The 18,020-nt window shown below is 39.2% G+C and overlaps 1 protein-coding gene across 3 annotated transcripts in view; it reads left to right on the top strand.

The window, feature by feature from the left end:
- The window catches only part of ttc3 (tetratricopeptide repeat domain 3), a 141,149-nt gene that overhangs the window by 107,339 nt on the left and 15,790 nt on the right, over positions 1-18,020 (top strand). For 2 of the 3 annotated variants that reach the window (XM_072260011.1, XM_072260009.1), the window contains exons 34-39: positions 4,531-4,599; positions 4,729-4,825; positions 8,768-8,871; positions 13,068-13,161; positions 15,109-15,210; positions 16,835-17,235. In XM_072260011.1, the coding sequence (XP_072116112.1) occupies positions 4,531-4,599; positions 4,729-4,825; positions 8,768-8,871; positions 13,068-13,161; positions 15,109-15,210; positions 16,835-17,235 (867 nt within the window). The remainder of the gene's footprint in view (positions 1-4,530; positions 4,600-4,728; positions 4,826-8,767; positions 8,872-13,067; positions 13,162-15,108; positions 15,211-16,834; positions 17,236-18,020) is intronic. The other variant, XM_072260010.1, reaches the window with a different exon arrangement.

The raw sequence follows: 18,020 nt of genomic DNA, 5'->3' as shown, positions 1-18,020 counted from the left end.
TATACCCATCATAATTTTATATACCTCTATCAAATCTCCCCTCATTCTTCTACGCTCCAGGGAATAAAGTCCTAACCTATTCAACCTTTCTCTGTAACTGAGTTTCTCAAGTCCTGACAACATCCTTGTAAACCTTCTCTGCACTCTTTCAACCTTATTTATATTCTTCCTGTAATTTGGTGACCAAAACTGAACACAATACTCCAGATTTGGCCTCACCAATGCCTTATACAACTTCATCATAACATTCCAGCTCTTATACTCAATACTTCGATTAATAAAGGCCAATGTACCAAAAGCTCTCTTTACGACCCTATCTACCTATGACGACACTTTTAGGGAATTTTATTTCTGTATTCCCAGATCCCTCTGTTCCACTGCACTCTTCAGTGCCTTACCATTAACCCTGTATGTTCTACCTTGGTTTGTCCTTCCAACGTGCAATACCTCACACTTGTCTGTATTAATCTCCATCTGCCATTTTTCAGCCCATTTTTCCAGCTGGTCCAAGTCCCTCTGCAGGCTCTGAAAACCTTTCTCACTGTCTACTACACCTCCAATCTTTGTATCATCAGCAAATTTGCTGATCCAATTTACCACATTATCATCCAGATCATTGATGTAGATGACAAATAACAATGGACCCAGCACTGATCCCTGTGGCACACCACTAGTCACAGGCCTCCACTCAGAAGCAATTCTCTACCACGACTCTTTGGCTTCTTCCATTGAGCCAATGTCTAATCCAATTTACCACCTCTCCATGTATACCTAGCGACTGAATTTTCCTAACTAACCTCCCATGCGGGACCTTGTCAATGGCCTTACTGAAATCCATGTAGGTAATATCCACTGCCTTCCCTTCATCCACTTTCCTGGTAACCTCCTCGAAAAACTCCAGTAGATGGTCAAACATGACCTACCACGCACAAAGCCATGTTGACTCTCCCAAACAAGTCCCTGTCTATCCAAATGCTTGTAGATTCTGTCTCTTAGTACTCCCTCCAATAACTTACCTACTACCGACGTTAAACTCACCGGCCTATAATTTCCCGGATTACTTTTCGATCCTTTTTTAAACAACGGAACAACATGAGCCACTCTCCAATCCTCCGGCACCTCACCCGTAGACAGCGACATTTTAAATATTTCTGCCAGGGCCCCCGCAATTTCAACACTAGTCTCCTTCAAGGTCCGAGGGAACACTCTGTCAGGCCCCGGGGATTTATCCACTTTAATTTTCCTCAAGACAGCAAGCACCTCCTCCTTTTCAATCTGTACAGTTTCCATGATCTCACTACTTGATTCCCTCAATTCCATAGACTTACCATTAACCCTGTATGTTCTACCTAGTTTCCTTAGTAAATACAGATGCAAAAAACCTATTTAAGATCTCCCCCATTTCCCTTGGTTCCGCACAAAGCCGATCAAGCTTAGACTCAGAAGTGAATAAAACAGGAAATAGCTGCTTCAGAAAGTTTGCAAAGAACTTTGTAGGGTCAGCGCCTTCAATTGATTCTTCAAGACCCAGAATTCGCAAATTATTTCTCCTGTTTTTATTTAATAGATTGATAATCCTTTTCATCAATTTTTCACTGGATAAAGATAACTCTTTGCAGAGTTTAATTGTATCTTCAACATCCTCTTCAAGTGTCAACAGCTTTGCAGTATTTTCCTGAATTGGGTTCTCATGCTTAGTTAAAACTTGTTGGATTATATCAAATTTGCCATTAAGTTATTGAAACTCCTCAGAAAATTCCGATTTTTGCCGTTTAAGGAAGTTACTAATTGAATACAAAGTGATTGGGGATTCATCTTCTGGTTCCCTTTCTTTTGCAGAAGCTTTTGTTTTTTTTCCCAGCCATAGTAGAGCAGTATTAAAGTATTATAATAAAGTTTCAAAAAAAAAACTGGTAGGAGACAATAAAGTAAATAGGGTAGGAGCAATCTAAAACGATGTTACTCCATCAGCTGCCAACAGGGCTTTGACAATAATTTCTGAAGTTGAAGTTACATTGTAGTGCAGTGAGGTGGTCAAACATCAGCACTGATTTATAAAATGAAAATTTGAAATTGGGCAGAAAATGGAGGGCTATGCAGTAGGGAAATTCAGGGTAGCTTCTAGAGTAGGTTATGAGGTCAGTACAACATTGTGGGCCGAAGGGCTTGTAATGAGCTGTTTTTCTATGTTTCTGTGTCTCTATGTTTCTAAGTAGCAACAATTTGAAGAACATATCTAAAGAATGATTATCATTTTTGCTATATACACTATATACTGTTGATCTTTTAAGTGATCAGAGATAGACCTGTTAGGTCAAGTTAGTCAATTGAATTGGTTATTACTGGTTTATTATTGTCACATGTTCTGAGATACAGTAAAAAGCTTGTCTAGCATACTGTTCATACAAATCAATTCATTACAAAGTACATGGAAGTAGAACAAGGTAAAACAATAACATAGAACAGAATCATTTGCAACAGCTACAGAGAAAATGCTGTGCAAGATCATAAGATAGATTGTGAGGCAAGAATCCATCTTATTGTATCAGGGAACCATTGAATGGTTTTCTAATGGTGGGATAGAAGTTGTCTTTGAACCTGGTGGATTGTGCTTTTTGGCTTTTGTGTCTTTTGATTATGCTGGTTGCTTTAATGAGGCTCTGAGAAGTACAGAACTATGCAGGTTTCTGTGACGTGTTGTGCTGTGTCTACAACGAATTTCTTCCTGTCACAGTCCGAGCAGTTGCCATACCAAGCCATGATGCATCGCTATAAATTGTAAGAGCCAAAGTGGACATGTCAAATTTCTTTAGCCTTCTTAGGAAATATTGGCTTTGGTAGGCTTTCTTGGCGGTAGCATTTTGAGGTTGGACCAGAACAGGCTGTTGGTTGTATTCACTCCTAGGAACTTGAAGCTTTCAATCTCAGCAATGTTGATACAAGGAGGAGCAATGACATCGGCACTCTCCTGAAGTCACCAACTAGCCCTTTTGGTTTGCTGGCTTTGAGGGAAGGTGGTTGTCATTTCACCATAGTTTTGGCCCATTGTGTTGGTATTATTTGGTGCAGAATATGATATGGCCACATACACTTGTTGCTAAACATGCTTATAACATCAAGAGGAACTATAATAATATCATCGCTAACTATTAAAGCATGTATGGAAGATCTTAAGCAGAAGATGTAACTTGTATTCAGTATGTCAGGTAAATTACTTCTACTGTTTGATTTGTAGAAGTGCTGCATACTGAACCTAGTGTTTCAAAGGAGCAATTTAACATTTGGGTAGAGTTAATATTTGTGAAGTTAAGTGACCTGTATATTGAGAAATAACTGTACTGGCTGTGATAAATCCACACATCTCAAATGGATATTGTAAATGATTGTAATTGTGTCTTAAAGGACTGTTGAATTTCTTTTTTTCTATTTTTATTGTTCATTGTATGAATGCAACAAATCCATTTCCTAGTTTTGGACCTTTACAATGAGAACTTAACAGATTTCTGGGATCATTGCCCAAACTCCAGTAACCCAGCTCAGTCTCTTATTGGGAACACCTAGAAGTGGTTCATTTCAAGACTTAGCAGCCATGGAGTAGGAAAATCTAGCCTAGCCCTATTTTTTCATATTGTGGCATAGCTTGTAAATACATGCATGTGTTTGTGTCCTGCTTTTCTGGTGTGTAAATTGGTTATGTGTAAAATGCTAGTGCCCAGGCAGTTCCCTGTTTTTTAAAAAAAGAATTAAAGTCTGTTAAAAATACATCAATAACACTATATTTGGATTTGCACACAAAACTGTGCTAAAATGTGATTGGTACATTCCCAGTGGGATCTGTACGAGAGATCTCCCAAAGACCAGACTTTGTCACGCTGATCACTGGGAAAAGTGTCTAACCCTAAAAGAATCTCTTCCCATGATAGCCACAAACCAGTTGCTTACGAGGTTGCCATGGAGGTGAGGGATATATGGTGACCTGTGTGTCTGGGCACAGCCCCACACTATCCACCCTAATCGTCCTATTCTAAGTGGCCCTTTACAACTGCAATGTGAATAATAGTCAATGAGGTGGAGATTCTGGTACGGTACATAGTATTGCTTTGTATAATGTGCAAAGGCATTAGTGAGAGATCAGCCTGTAATAATGTTTCGAATTACTGGAACATTGAAAGCTCAAGATGGCTGAAGCTGTAAAAGATCAGTGTCGGAATGGAGACTCTTAACTGTTACCCTATTTTATTTGTGAACATTCATTGAGGTCGCAGATTGTTGCCAAAATCTCTTATTTATGTTGATGAGGAAGTGGGTGGTGATAACGACTCCTTTGTGTAGGCAACTGATGCTGGAGGAACCTGTGGTGAATACTGTGAGGAATTGCCTGATCAGTAACCTGATTTTCCTGATTTCACATGAAAACAACTACTAGATAGATCTAACCTTAGTTAGATCACTGTTACGCATGAATTGTGTGTGAGAAGTACTAATAGATCCAATGTCTAAGCTGTAATGATGACTTTTTGGTTGTTGAAGGTACACTCAAAATATACAGGAAAAAGACCAACTTTATGAAAAATGCTTGAAGGAATTTGAGGAAATAAGGTAAGAGCTTTCCAATTTGAGTCAAACTTTTCAACAAGTTTTTATTTTGCAGTATATTTTTAAGAAATAAATTAATTCAAAATGGTAAATTTTATTGTGTAACCTAAAGGACATTTGCTCATCTCTTAGTGATCAGTCATCAGTAGAAAAGAGAAAAGTAGAAGAAGCCATTCAGAAGAGTGTTGATATGTACCATGAAACCAGACAGAGAGCCAGGGAAGCAGAGGTAAAGATGTGGATTTTCCTTTTATTTTCATCATCTTTTCTAATTTTCTCTTCTGAGGCTGATATTTTAAAACAGTACCGCAGGCTTGGAAACATACTAGCATAACCCTAAAGTGGTATCTACTCATTGTATGAAAATAAAAAAAAACTGCAGATGCTGGAAGTTTGAAATAAAAACAGGAAATGATAGAAATGATATGTACTTAATGAAAACTTTACTTCAGTATTCACTATGGAAAGGGATCATGGTGATTATAGTGATGACTTGCAGTAGACTGAAAAGCTTGAGCATGTAGATATTAAGAAAGAGGATGTGCTGGAGCTTTTGGAAAGCATCAAGTTGGATAAGTCGCCGGGACCGGATGAGATGTACCCTAGGCTACTGTGGGAGGCGAGGGAGGAGATTGCTGAGCCTCTGGCGATGATCTTTGCATCATCAATGGGGATGGGAGAGGTTCCGGAGGATTGGAGGGTTGCGGATGTTGTTCCTTTATTCAAGAAAGGGAGTAGAGATAGCCCAGGAAATTATAGACCAGTGAGTCTTACTTCAGTGGTTGTAAGTTGATGGAGAAGATCCTGAGAGGCAGGATTTATGAACATTTGGAGAGGTATAATATGATTAGGAATAGTCAGCAAGGCTTTGTCAAGGGCAGGTCATGCCTTATGAGCCTGATTGAATTTCTTGAGGATGTGACTAAACACATTGATAAAGGTAGAGCAGTAGATGTAGCGTATATGGATTTCAGCAAGGCATTTGATAAGGTACCATTTGCAAGGCTTATTGAGAAAGTGAGGAGGCATGGGATCCAAGGGGACCTTGCTTTGTGGATCCAGAACTGGCTTGCTCACAGAAGGCAAAGAGTGGTTGTAGGCGGGTCATATTCAGCATGGAGGTCGGTGACCAGTTGTGTGCCTCAGGGATCTGTTATGGGACCCTTGCTCTTCGTGATTTTTATAAATGACCTGGAGGAGGAAGTGGAAGGATGGGTTAGTAAATTTGCTGATGACACAAAGGTTGGGAGTGTTGTGGATAGTGTGGAGGGCTGTCAGAGGTTACAACGGGACATTGATAGGATGCAAAACTGGGCTGAGAAGTGGCAGATGGAGTTCAACCAGATAAGTGTGAGGTGGTTCATTTTGGTAGGTCAAATATGGCAGAATATAGCATTAATGGTAAGACTCTTGGCAGTGTGGAGGATCAGAGGGATCTTGGGGTCTGAGTCCATAGGATGCTCCAAGCAGCTGCGCAGGTTGACTTTGTGGTTAAGAAGGCATACGGTGCATTGGCCTTCATCAATTGTGGGATTGAGTTTAAGAGCTGAGAGGTAATGTTGCAGCTATATAGGACCCTGGTCAGACCCCACTTGGAATACTGTGCTCAGTTCTGGTTGGCTTACTACAGGAAGGATGTGGAAGCCATAGAAAGGGTGCAGAGGAGATTTACAAGGATGTTGCCTGGATTGGGGAGCATGCCTTATGAAAACAGGTTGAGTGAACTCGGCCTTTTCTCCTTGGAGCAATGGAGGATGAGAGGTGGCCTGATAGAGGTGTATAAGATGATGAGAGGCACTGATCGTGTGGATAGTCAGAGGCTTTTTCCCAGGGCTGAAATGGTTGCCACAAGAGTACACAGGTTTAAGGTGCTGGAGAGGAAGTACAGAGGAGATGTCAGGGGTAAGTTTTTTACTCAGAGAGTGGTGAGTGCGTGGAATAGGCTGCCGGCAATGGTGGTGAAGACGGATACAATAGGGTCCTGTAAGAGACCTTTGGACAGGTACATGGAGCTTAGGAAAATGGAGGGCTATGGGTAAGCCTAGTAATTTCTAAGGTAGGGACATGTTCTGCATACTTTGTGGGCCGAAGGGCCTGTATTGTGCTGTAGGTTTTCTATGTTCCTATGAAATAATCAGAAGGCCAGGCAGCATCTCTGTAATGAGGAAGAAAGCTAGCATTTTAGGTTAAGGATCCTTCATCACAAGTAAGAGAGAAAAACTAATTGGTTTTAAATTGCAGAGAAGACCAGAAGAAGAGATCTAAAGAATAAAGGGACAATCCTAGGCCATCATTGTAATGAGGATAAATTGTGATATCTTCTGATTAATTGGGACAGTCAGAGAGAGGGTGATAATACAATCAAAGAATTGTGCATGAGAAAAACTGTGGGATATTCTTACAGATCAGTCTGTTCTAATGAAGAGGGAGAAACTGAACTATTATCGCAGATGAATGACAATGTAGAAGAGAAGCTGCTATTCTTCAAGCCTTGCTATATCAATGCAGAGGGACACAAGACAGATCAGAGTGAGTGTGAGATGGGGAATTAAAGTGAAAGCAACAGAAGTACAAGGTCATCTTTGCAGACTGAACGAAGATGCTCTACAAAACAGTCTTCCAATCTGCATTTGGTTTTTCCTTTGTGGATGAGACCATATTGTGAATGTTGAATGCAGTACAGTAGATTGCAAGAAGTGCAAGTGAATTGCTACTTCACCTGAAATGATAGTTTGGATCATTTGAGAGAGGAAGAAGTAAAAGAACAGGTATTACACCTCCTGTGGTTGCATGTAAAGTGCATGTAAGATGGGGAGTTGTTGGTGGGAACAGTAGAGTGAGTCAGGCTGTCACAAAGGCACAGAAACAGACACATCATCTGCTGAAAGGTGTGAGGAGAAGTTGTTGGTGAGATCCTGTTAAAGAGCCAGTGGGAATTGCAAAAGGTGATTATTAATATGCAATCTGTTCTGTGAATTCCAGCAGCTTATTGACACAGAGGGAGGCAAGTCAGATGAAAGCAGAGAAGTACTTAAATAGCTGCTGCTTCTGGGCCTAATGGATTTAAATCTAATGTTCACATCATCTTTCATCCACAGTAGACAATAACGTATAGGTTAGTAGGTTAATTGGTCACATGGGTTTAATTGGGTGGCTCATTGAGCTGCAAGGGCCTGTTAATGTGCTGTATCTCAAATAAAACAAAGTTTTAAGCCTTGAAAGAGAAGTTGGACGTACCTTAGAACTGGGGATAGTCTTAGTCATAGAAAGATGTAGCTCAAAGATGGATTTTTCAACTTACTGAGTCTGTGTAGATCACAAAGCATCAATTTTACATTAATTCTACCCTTGCCCATCTATTTCTCCCCACCCTCCCATTCTTCTAGATTCTACAGCTCATCTATATGGGAAATTAATAGTAGCCAATTAACCTTCCAACCAACAGAATTTTGAGATGTAGGAGGAAACTGGGGCATCCGGAGGATTCAGCCACTGGGAGAATGTGCAAGATCCATCAAAGTGCCTGTAACTGTGAGGCAGGAGCTTTACCAGCTACAGAACTATGTCCACATCTCTATATTTAACAATAATATAGAAAGTCTTACATAAGATCAGTAATTGAATTGGCCCTTTATCCCTTTCCCTCAGCACCATACCATGTTGGGTTTGTCTGTTAAGTTAGTGGAAAATGCAGTTCAAACGTAGCTCTGAGGCTTCTTCTCCACAACCTTAGAGTACAGCACAATATCATTCAGACAAAATTATCGGAAGAACTTTCAAAGTTCAAAGTCAATTTATTATCAAAGTATGTATATGCCGCTATATACATACCTTGAGATTTATTTTCTTGCAGGTATTCACAGTAGAACAAGAGAACAGTGAAAAACTACACACAAAGATTGGCAAACAACCAATGTGCAAAAGGAGATGAACTGTGCTAATAAATAAAAAAAATACTGAGAATATGAGTTGTAGAGACCATGAAAGTGAGCCCATTGGTTGTGGAATCAGTTCAGAGAACCTATAGGTAACATTTAAGAAAATAATATGGTCACATCTGTTGCTTTGAGGATTGAGGTGTTAGCTTTATGAATATTGGATTTTTTTCTGGGAAATTAAAATCTTTATGGTTTAAAATTTTTCTCTATATTGTTTTGTCCTCTTTGCCCAGGTGGCTGTACTAGAAGGCCAGCAGAAAGCACAGTTATTTTCTCATTACAGAGCAGCTGAAGATACAAGACGTACTTTGGAAAAATTGAAAGCATTGAATGCCAGGTGAGTCTCAGAAAACTAAAGACCTTCAGAAAGGCAAATTCATAGATATTTACAGATGGGAGGGATAACAAAATAAAATGAACTACTGATAAGAATTGATGAGGGAACACAAACCAATCTTCATGGAGGGATCAGAAGTGGAGTGAGTGAGCAGTTTCAATTTCCTGAGTATCAAGATCTCTGAGGATCTATTCTGGTCCCAACATATTGATGCAGCTATAAAGAAGGCAAGACAGCGGCTGTATTTCTTTCGGAGTTTGAGAAGATTTGGTTTGTCACCTAAAAGTCTTGAAAGCTTCTACAGATGGACTGTGGAGAGCAGGCTGACAGACTGCATTACTGTTTTGTATGGGGCAGCTACTGCACAGGATCGAAAGAAGCTACAGAAAGTTGTAAAATTAATTAGTTCATGGGTACTAGTCCCCACAGTATCCAAGACATCTTCAAGGAGTGGTGCGTCAGAGAGGCGATGTCCATTATTAAGGTCCCCCATCACCCAGGACATACCCTCTTCTCATTGTTACCAAAACAAGGGAGGTACAGAAAGCCTGAAGGCACACACTCACCAATTCAGAAACAGCTTCTTTGTCTCTGCCACCTGATCTGTAAATGGATATTGAATACTACCCCACATTTTTTATTATTTTTGATTTTGCACTATTTTTAACTATTTACTATACATATATGCTTAATGTGTTGGCGCGTGGCCAAGTGGTTAAGACATCAGTCTAGTGATCTGAAGGTTGCTAGTTCGAGCCTCAGCTGAGGCAGCGTGTTGTGTCTTTGAGCTCTGCAACGACACCAGTACCAAGCTGTATTGGCCCTAGTGCCCTTCCCTTGGACAACATCGGTGGCGTGGAGAGGGGAGGCTTGCAGCATGGGCAACTGCGGGTCTTCCACACAACCTTGCCCAGGCCTGCGCCCTGGAAACCTTCCAAGGTGCAAATCCATGGTCTTACGAGACTAACGGATGCCTATATGCTTAATGTAATTGATTTACTTTTTTTCTATATTATCATGCATTGTATTGCTGCTGCCAAGTTAACAAATTTCACGACATATGCCAGTAATAATAAACCTGATTCTAATTCTGAGAATTTAAAATAAATAAATATGAAATGAAATATTAATGGTATATAAAACAAAACAATGCTGACTATTTTTAACTTTTTTAGGGTGGCCAGGAGCAGTGGGGGTTCTTAAAAACAAATCTCAGACATTTCGAATCTATATTAGTACTAACCATAGAGGAAGAAGATCATCCAGAGGAAACTGATGAAGTAAATAATTGCACTAAATAATCACTAATCACCCAGAAAGTTAATTTCCAAATCAGGATTGTATAGGAAGTGAATGAGAGCACTACTAATATACAAAGCATTATTTTCCAAAGTTCCATTAGATTTCAAATTCTGTGCAAGTCACTAATGCTTATGAAAAATTGGGGAGGATAGTAAATGTTGCCAAGAAATTATTAGAATGTGTAATTAAAAACTGAATGAACAAATACCTGAAATATTTTCATTTTGTAAACATCATTAAGTCTTTCCTAATGAGCACAAGTGCATTTTAAGACGTAGTTAAAATTATGAATAAATATTGTAAGAAGTTGGTTGGTAAAAGTTTGTCTTTCTGAAGGCCTTTGACCGGTGGTGTGCCACAGGGATGAGTGCTGGGTCTGTTGTTGCTTGTCATCTATACCAATGATCTGGATGATAATGTGGTAAATTGGATCAGCAATTTTACAGATAATAGCAAGATTGGGATTGTGGTGAAAAGCGAGGAAGGCTATCATTACTTGCAGGGGGATCTGGGGCAGCTGGAAAACTGGGCTGAAGAATGAATGATGGCTGAAATTGAATGCTGACAAGTGTGAGGTTTTGCAGTTTGGGAGAACAGATAAGGGTAGGACTTGCACAGTGAGCAGCAGACCAGAGGGTTCAGAGAATACAGGTTCATAATTCCTTGAAGTGACATCACAGGCTGATAAGGTCATAAAGAACACTTTTAACACATTGTCCTTCATAAATTAAAGTATTGAATACAGAAGTTGAGATGCTATTGTGAAGTTGTATAAGACGTTAGCGAGACCTAATTTGGAGTACTGTGCAGTTCTAGTCCTACCTACAGAAAAGATGTCTATAAGATTGAGAGAGTGCAGAGAAAATTTACAAGGATGTTGCCGGGACTTGAGGACCTGAGTTATAGGGAGAGGTTGAGTAGGTTAGCACTTTATTCTCTAGAACGTAGAAGATTGAGGAGAGATTTGTTGAAGGTATACACAATTATGAGGGTATAGATAAGGTAAATGCAAGCGGGCTTTTTCCACTGAAGTTGAGTGAGACTAAAACTAGAGGTCATGCATTGAGGGTGAAAGGTGAAAAGTTTAAGGGGAACATGAGAGGAAACTTCACTCGGAGGGTGGTGAGGGCATAGAATGAGCTGCTCGCGAAAGTGATGGGTGCAGGTTCAATTTCAACACTTAAGAAAAAATTGGATAGGTACATGAATGGGAGGGGTATGGAGGGCTATGGTCCGGGTGCAGTTCAATGGTACTAGGTAGAATAATAGTTCAGCCTGGACTGGATTGGCCAAAGGGCCTGTTTATGTGCTGTAGTGTTCTATGACACTTATTCCTCTTAAACGTCATGGCTGAAGCTATGGAATTGAACTCAAGTTTTTGACAGAGGTTAATCAGATTGGCAAGATCTGATGAGTAGCAAGACTAATGACAGTGGATTCCAGCTAATTGGAACACATCAGCACCAGTACATTTTGGTCCAATTAAGCAGCTAGCTGAACTTTCATGGGAGTAGTTAAAAAGGTATATATAAAAAAAGCAAACTACCATTTAACTGAGTAACAAATTAAATGAAATACAGAACAAATTAGAACAATACCAATACTAGTACAGTACTATAAAGCTTTGTAGTTTCTAATACTTATCCACAGAGGAATTCATCCACTGTATGTTTCATGTTTTTTGATTGACTGTAAATGAACAAATCAGTACAGATAATGGACTGCCTTCATACAATGCTTTCAAATCTGCATTTTCATTGTAACATTCAAGATGATTATCAATCCCTTCAAATCTTCGTAGTTCGTAACTTATTAAAGTGGTGAAATCATTTCATTTTCATTCCCAACCATTTCTGGCATCTCCAAGCCTGAATGCTTGAAACCACAGTGAGCCAAACGGTTTCTGAATTGTATACATGCTTATTTTTCACCACTTATCAGTGACAAAAACCACTGCTTTCTAAATACAAACACACCCAACTGAAGTGATTTTAAAACTTCGCTTTAAGCACAGTGGAGTGTCTAGCCGTCACAACAAGTGCAAACTACTAACACTAGTTAGAAACTATTCGGCAATGGTCTCCTGTCCCAATTAAGCAGCATAGTGTCCCAAATAAATGAAAGGAATATTGACTATTTTCTCAACTAGTTTTTATTCTTTAAGAGTTGTTGAAATAAGCCCTGATTAAATATTGGCCCAATTAACCACAATCCACTGTATTCCTAAACAACTAAGATAGTTGGTCAACACTACTTGTGTGAATTTGCCTTCTCATGTTTTTCAGTAAAATTGATAAAAATGAATAGCCAAATCTCAGGAAGGCAGATTCAGTTAAAAACAAACAAGGTCATGCACTTTTTAAAAATTGAACAGAAATGGTGAAAATATAATAGCAGTAGAGGTCCAAGCAGCTTATATGAGGTAATATATCTGGATTATTAAATGTCAAGAGCAGGAACAGAAAGTAACCAACGAGGCAATGGAATGCTGTCCTGTTGAAAATGCTGGAATACAAGGGGTTAGAAGTTTAGCTGCAAAGCCCCAGAAAGGCTGCATTTGAGAAAAATCTGAGGTATCCTGGATAGGATCAAAATATCAGAATGATACTTGGAATCCAAGAGTTAAATTAGTTAGAATTAAGGTTAGAAAATTAAATGATTTTGTTGAAGTTTTCCAGTTTTGAGGGAAACATATGATAGCTGGGATTTATTTTCACCTCTTCTGAAGTCTTAAATATTAGCAGCAAGCACTTTTTGAAATAATGATGTGGCATATTGGAATCCTCTTCCAGAAATTGTATGTTATGCTACCGTTTAGTAATTTTGCATAAAAATAAAGTTGCAATGCAATTTCACCAGTAGCTTTATGGTATCTGAATATTCCCTTTATTCAGTACACCAGCCACAGCTATTCCACAACTACAGACGCCCATTGTTGCCTGGGAGCATTTTCTATTTGAAACTGAACAGCAAATACATCAAACTGAGGTAAGTTTCTCTTGAATTATATATAGTGGTGCTAGAAAGTTTGTGAATCCTGTAGAATTTTCTCTATTTCTGCACAAATATGCCCAAAAATGTGATCAGATCTTCACTTGTCCTAAAACTAGATAAGAGTACCCAATTAAATAAATAACACAAAGAAACATTATACTTTTTCATTTATTTATTGAGAAAATTGATCCAATAACGTATTTTTTGGAAAAAAGTATGTGAACCTTTGCTTACAGGAACTGGTGTGACACCCTTGTACAGCTATAACTTCAACCAGACGTTTCCAGTAATTGTTGATCAGTCCTGCTCACCAGCTTGGAAGAATTTTAGGTCCTTCCTTAAAAAACTGCTTTAACTCTGGGATGTTGGTGGGTTTCCTTGTATGAACTGCTTGTTTCCGGTCCTTTCACAACATTTCTATAGAATTAAGGTCAGGACTTTCACTCGGCCATTCCAAAACATGAATTTTCTTCTTTTTTTTTTAAACCATTCTGTTGTTGATTTTCTCTTGTCTTTTGGATCGTTGTCTTGTTGCATTATCCAACAAGCTTCAGGTGGCAGACTGCTACCCTGACATTCTCCTGCAAAATGTCTTCATACAATTTTGAATTCATTGTTCCCTCAACAATTGCAAGCTGCCCAGGCCCTGAGGCAGCAAAGCAGCCCCAAACCATGATGCTCCTTCCACCATACCTCACAGTTGAGATGAGGTTTTGTTGTTGGTGTGCAGTGCCTTTTTCCCTCCAAATATGGCAGTGTGCATTCCTGCCAAAATGTTCAATTTCTGTCACATCTGTCCAAAGAACATTGTCCCAGAAGTGTTGTAGAACATCCAAGTGGTCTTTTGCAAACCTGAGACGTAAAGCAATGTCTTTTTTTTTTTTTTTTTTTTTTTTTTTTGGAGAAGTGGATTCTTCCATGGTGTCCTTCCATGAACGCCATTCTTGTTCAGTGTTTTTCTCATAGTGGACACGTGAAAAGAGACTTTAGAAAGTTCTAGAGATTTCTGCAGGTCTTTTGCTGTTACCCTTGGTTCTTTTTCATCTCCTTCAGCATTGCACGTTGTGCTCTCGGTGTGATCTATGCAGGATGCCCACTCCTAGGGAGGAGTAGCAACAGTACTGAGTTTCCTCCATTTGTAGACAATTTCGCTTACTGTGGACTGATGAACACTCAGGTCTTTAGAAATGCTTTTGTAGCCTTTTGCAGCTTCATGCATCTCTACAATTCTTCTAAGATCCTCTGAAAGTTGTTTTGATCGAGGCATGGTGCACATAAACAGAAGAGCAAGTTCTGTCAGTAACCTGACTTTGTGTCGTTTTTTTATAGGACAGGAAACTCTACAACCCACACCTTCAATCTCATCTCATTAATAGGAACACCTGACTCCAAATAGCTTTTTAGAAGGCATTTCTCCAGACAGTCACATACTTTTTCCAACAAATACATATAATATTGGATCATTTTTCTTAATAAATAAATGAACAATGTTTTTTGTGTTTTTTATTTAACTGGGTTCTCTTTATCTAGTTTTAGGACTTGCGTGAAGATCTGATCACATTTTAGGTCATATTTGTGCAGAAATATAGAAAATTCTACAGGATTCACAAACTTTCTAGCACCACTGTAAGTCATTGTCTGAGCCATAATCTGTTTACTGTCCTGAGAAATTGAATGATTATTTCCATTTGTACATAACACTGCTTGTCGTATCTATTAGCCCAACGTATTGGAGTACCCAATAATTTTCAATTCTAGTTGAATAGAATAAGTTCCACCTCTTCCTCAATATTCTGCAGTGACCTAAGTAATGAAGATATTTTCCAGATTGAAATCTTTGTTTTATTTTTAATGCAGTTTCTCTGATTGATTCCTGTTGTACAGAAAGCATCAGGAATGTTGATATTGGTAAAAATACTATAGCAATTTCATCTTTTACAGATACGCTTTAAAGATCAGATTAATCAGGTGAAAGCTGGAATGCAGTTAAACAGCTTGGCAACAGTGACTATACCGAACCTCCCAGTACCACCAAGCTCTAGTGTACGTATCTAGTAAAATCTCTTTCTAAAAACCGTTCAGAATTTTGAAACCAGGTTGATGCATGTAGACACTATATTCAGAATCATACCTCAGTTGTACTAAAGGTATCTTTCAACAGAATTAAACATCTATCTACTTTAAAAATAGGACCTTGGAAAAATGCTTTAAGCACAAATGTACACTTATTAGCTGAAGGATAAAGTGATACAAGTTGCTACAGCCAGCCTATGGGTTGGGTTTTGGGACAGTGCTGTTCTTCAGAATTGGCAGTGAACAAGAATGCAGACTTCTGAAGGAAGTATTTAACTATAGGAAAGTACGAAGCTGAAGGTATTTGAAAAGAGCATGTGTATGTTGAGATTGAGGCATCAGAGGACAGAGATGGACATTCAGGGTGGTAGGTGAAGGGGGGTTTGTATTGGATACAAGTTACGGAGTTCAAAATGTGAAGCTTGTATGGATCAGTATGCACAGACCATTAAAGATACTGGAAGAGCCAAGTTTGTAAGTGACATTGACAAGGATGAGAGTTTCAGGGATCTAAAGGCAAAAACATGCACAGATGCTGACAGTCTGAAATGAAAATGGGAATACTCAGCAACTCAGGCAGCATCTGCAGAGAATTATTGACCATGGTTAAATGTTAACTTGTTTCTTTCTTCATATGTGCTGTACGATCTGAATATTTCGAGCATTTTCTGTTTTGAGTTTCAGGAGCAGAATAGAGATGATTTGAATCAATTACTCTTAAGTTCTCAATGTGAACTTGACTATATGATTAAATAATTGAATTCATAGAAAGATTATTCAGAAGGAAAATGATGTATTTTGGAAAGTCAAACCAGCATTGAACTTGTACTCTGAATGGTAGGGCTCTGAGGAGTGTAATGGAACTGAGGGACCTAGAAGTATAAGTGCATAGTTCATTGAAAGCAGTGCCACAGGTACACAGGGTGGTACAAAGGGTATTCATCATTCAGGGCATTGAGTATAGGAGCTAGGGCATTATGTTGCAGTTATACATGGGGCCACACGCAGAATGCTGTGTACAGTTCTGGTCACCCTGTTAAAAGAAATGCACAGTTAAAGTGGAACATGTCCAGAAAAGATTCATGAGGTTGTTGCCAGGACTAGAGGGCTGAGTTATAGAGAGAGGTTAGCCAGACTAGGTCTTTGTTACTTGGAATATAGGAGAATGAGGGGTGACCTTGAGAGAAAAGTTTAAAATTATGAGAGGCATGGATAAGGTGGATGGTTAGTCTTCCTCAGGGTAAGGAAGTCCAAAACTAACAGGCATAGATGCAGAGTGAAGGGGTAAGATTTAAAGGCGACCTGAGGAGCAACATTTTTTCCAAAGGTTGGAGATTATATGGAATGAGCTGCTATGGAAATGGTCAAGGCAGATACAACATTATCATTTAAGAAGCTCTTGGTTAGAAAAGTAAGGCTTAGAGGGACATGGGCTGAATTAAATTGGCACTGGTTGGGTGGACACCATGGTTGGCATGAACTTGTTGGGCCAAAGGGCCTGTATCCATGCTGTATTCATGCTGTATTACTAGAAACAAACATTTTTATATTTTCATTTTGTTGCTATTTTTAAAACATATGTCTTTCAATTCAGGTAATGTTGGAAAAGTTGACTATTGATGATCCTGCCATTATCGCATCTTACCCTTGTGCTGCTCCCCAGATGCTTGGGTTACATAACGAACAACATAGTCCACCAGTTCCACACCTGCCTTCAGTCACAGGAGCCACAAAAGAAAAGCCAAAGCCTCCATCCGGCTTCCAGAACCAGAGATCCTCAAACCATTTTCATCCTGCTGCTGCTTTGACCGAGCCTCAGTCTACCTGGGCACAAGCAAGTAGTCGATCAGAATCGCCTGTAGGATCGGAACCCGCAAGCTGTCACGAAACACGGCCTTCTACGAGCCAATCTACACATGAAAAATCTCAGCAACCCAAGAAAAGCTTTGATAAGATAATTTCCCGCCTTTTAGCCATGTTTCCTAATTATACACAGTAAGTCTACTGGGAAGGTAAATGTAATTAACAGAAATATATAACAGAGAATGGTACTGTGGTGGCTTTTGACAATCTGGAGGTATTCATATGAAACTAAAGAATCAATTTTACAATATAAAAAAAAACTAGACTCATTACCGAAGCCCGTAAGATTCTTATATTGTAGTCAGAATCTATCAGGTAGAAGCTCAGCCTGAATTATGCACAATTCCAATCGACAGCAATTCCCTCTAAAATGGTTTAGTAAGACATTCGATTTTGTCAGATGCTATGTGACAACATGGTAGTAATAAACCCAGAAAGAGCTAGATGGGGAACAGATTCGGGCAGGGTAAGTGCAGTTAGCCTCAAGTGTTTCTCCCAAACATCTGGCAACTGGTTGCCTCCATTAGGAAAGCTGTTTCACAGCGAACTGATAACAGCCTGAGCTGTATGTATAGAGTCATTACTTGCAGCTCATATACCAGATCTCAAAGGAAATTAGAGATGAACAGTAAATGATGTGTGTTGCTAGCTATTTTTTGATAAGGTTTTATTCTTTAAGAGTTGTCCCAAAAAAAAAAGCTGTCCCAATTAACCAAAATCTACTTTTGTTTTTGTTGGTTTGTTTATTTATTTGTTTTGGCAATGCACTGTGGAACTGGCCCTTCCAGCCCAATGAGGCACATTGCACAGCAACCCATCTTTTCAATCCAAGCCTAATCACAGGACAGTTTACACTGACCAATTAACCTACTAAGTGATACATTTTTGGACTTTGGGAGGAAACCAGAGCACCCAAA

Source organism: Mobula birostris, chromosome 6, assembly GCF_030028105.1.
Source record: "Mobula birostris isolate sMobBir1 chromosome 6, sMobBir1.hap1, whole genome shotgun sequence".
Taxonomy (NCBI): domain Eukaryota; kingdom Metazoa; phylum Chordata; class Chondrichthyes; order Myliobatiformes; family Myliobatidae; genus Mobula; species Mobula birostris.
Note: the sequence above shows the minus strand (reverse complement) of the source record. Positions and strands in the feature narration are given on the sequence as shown.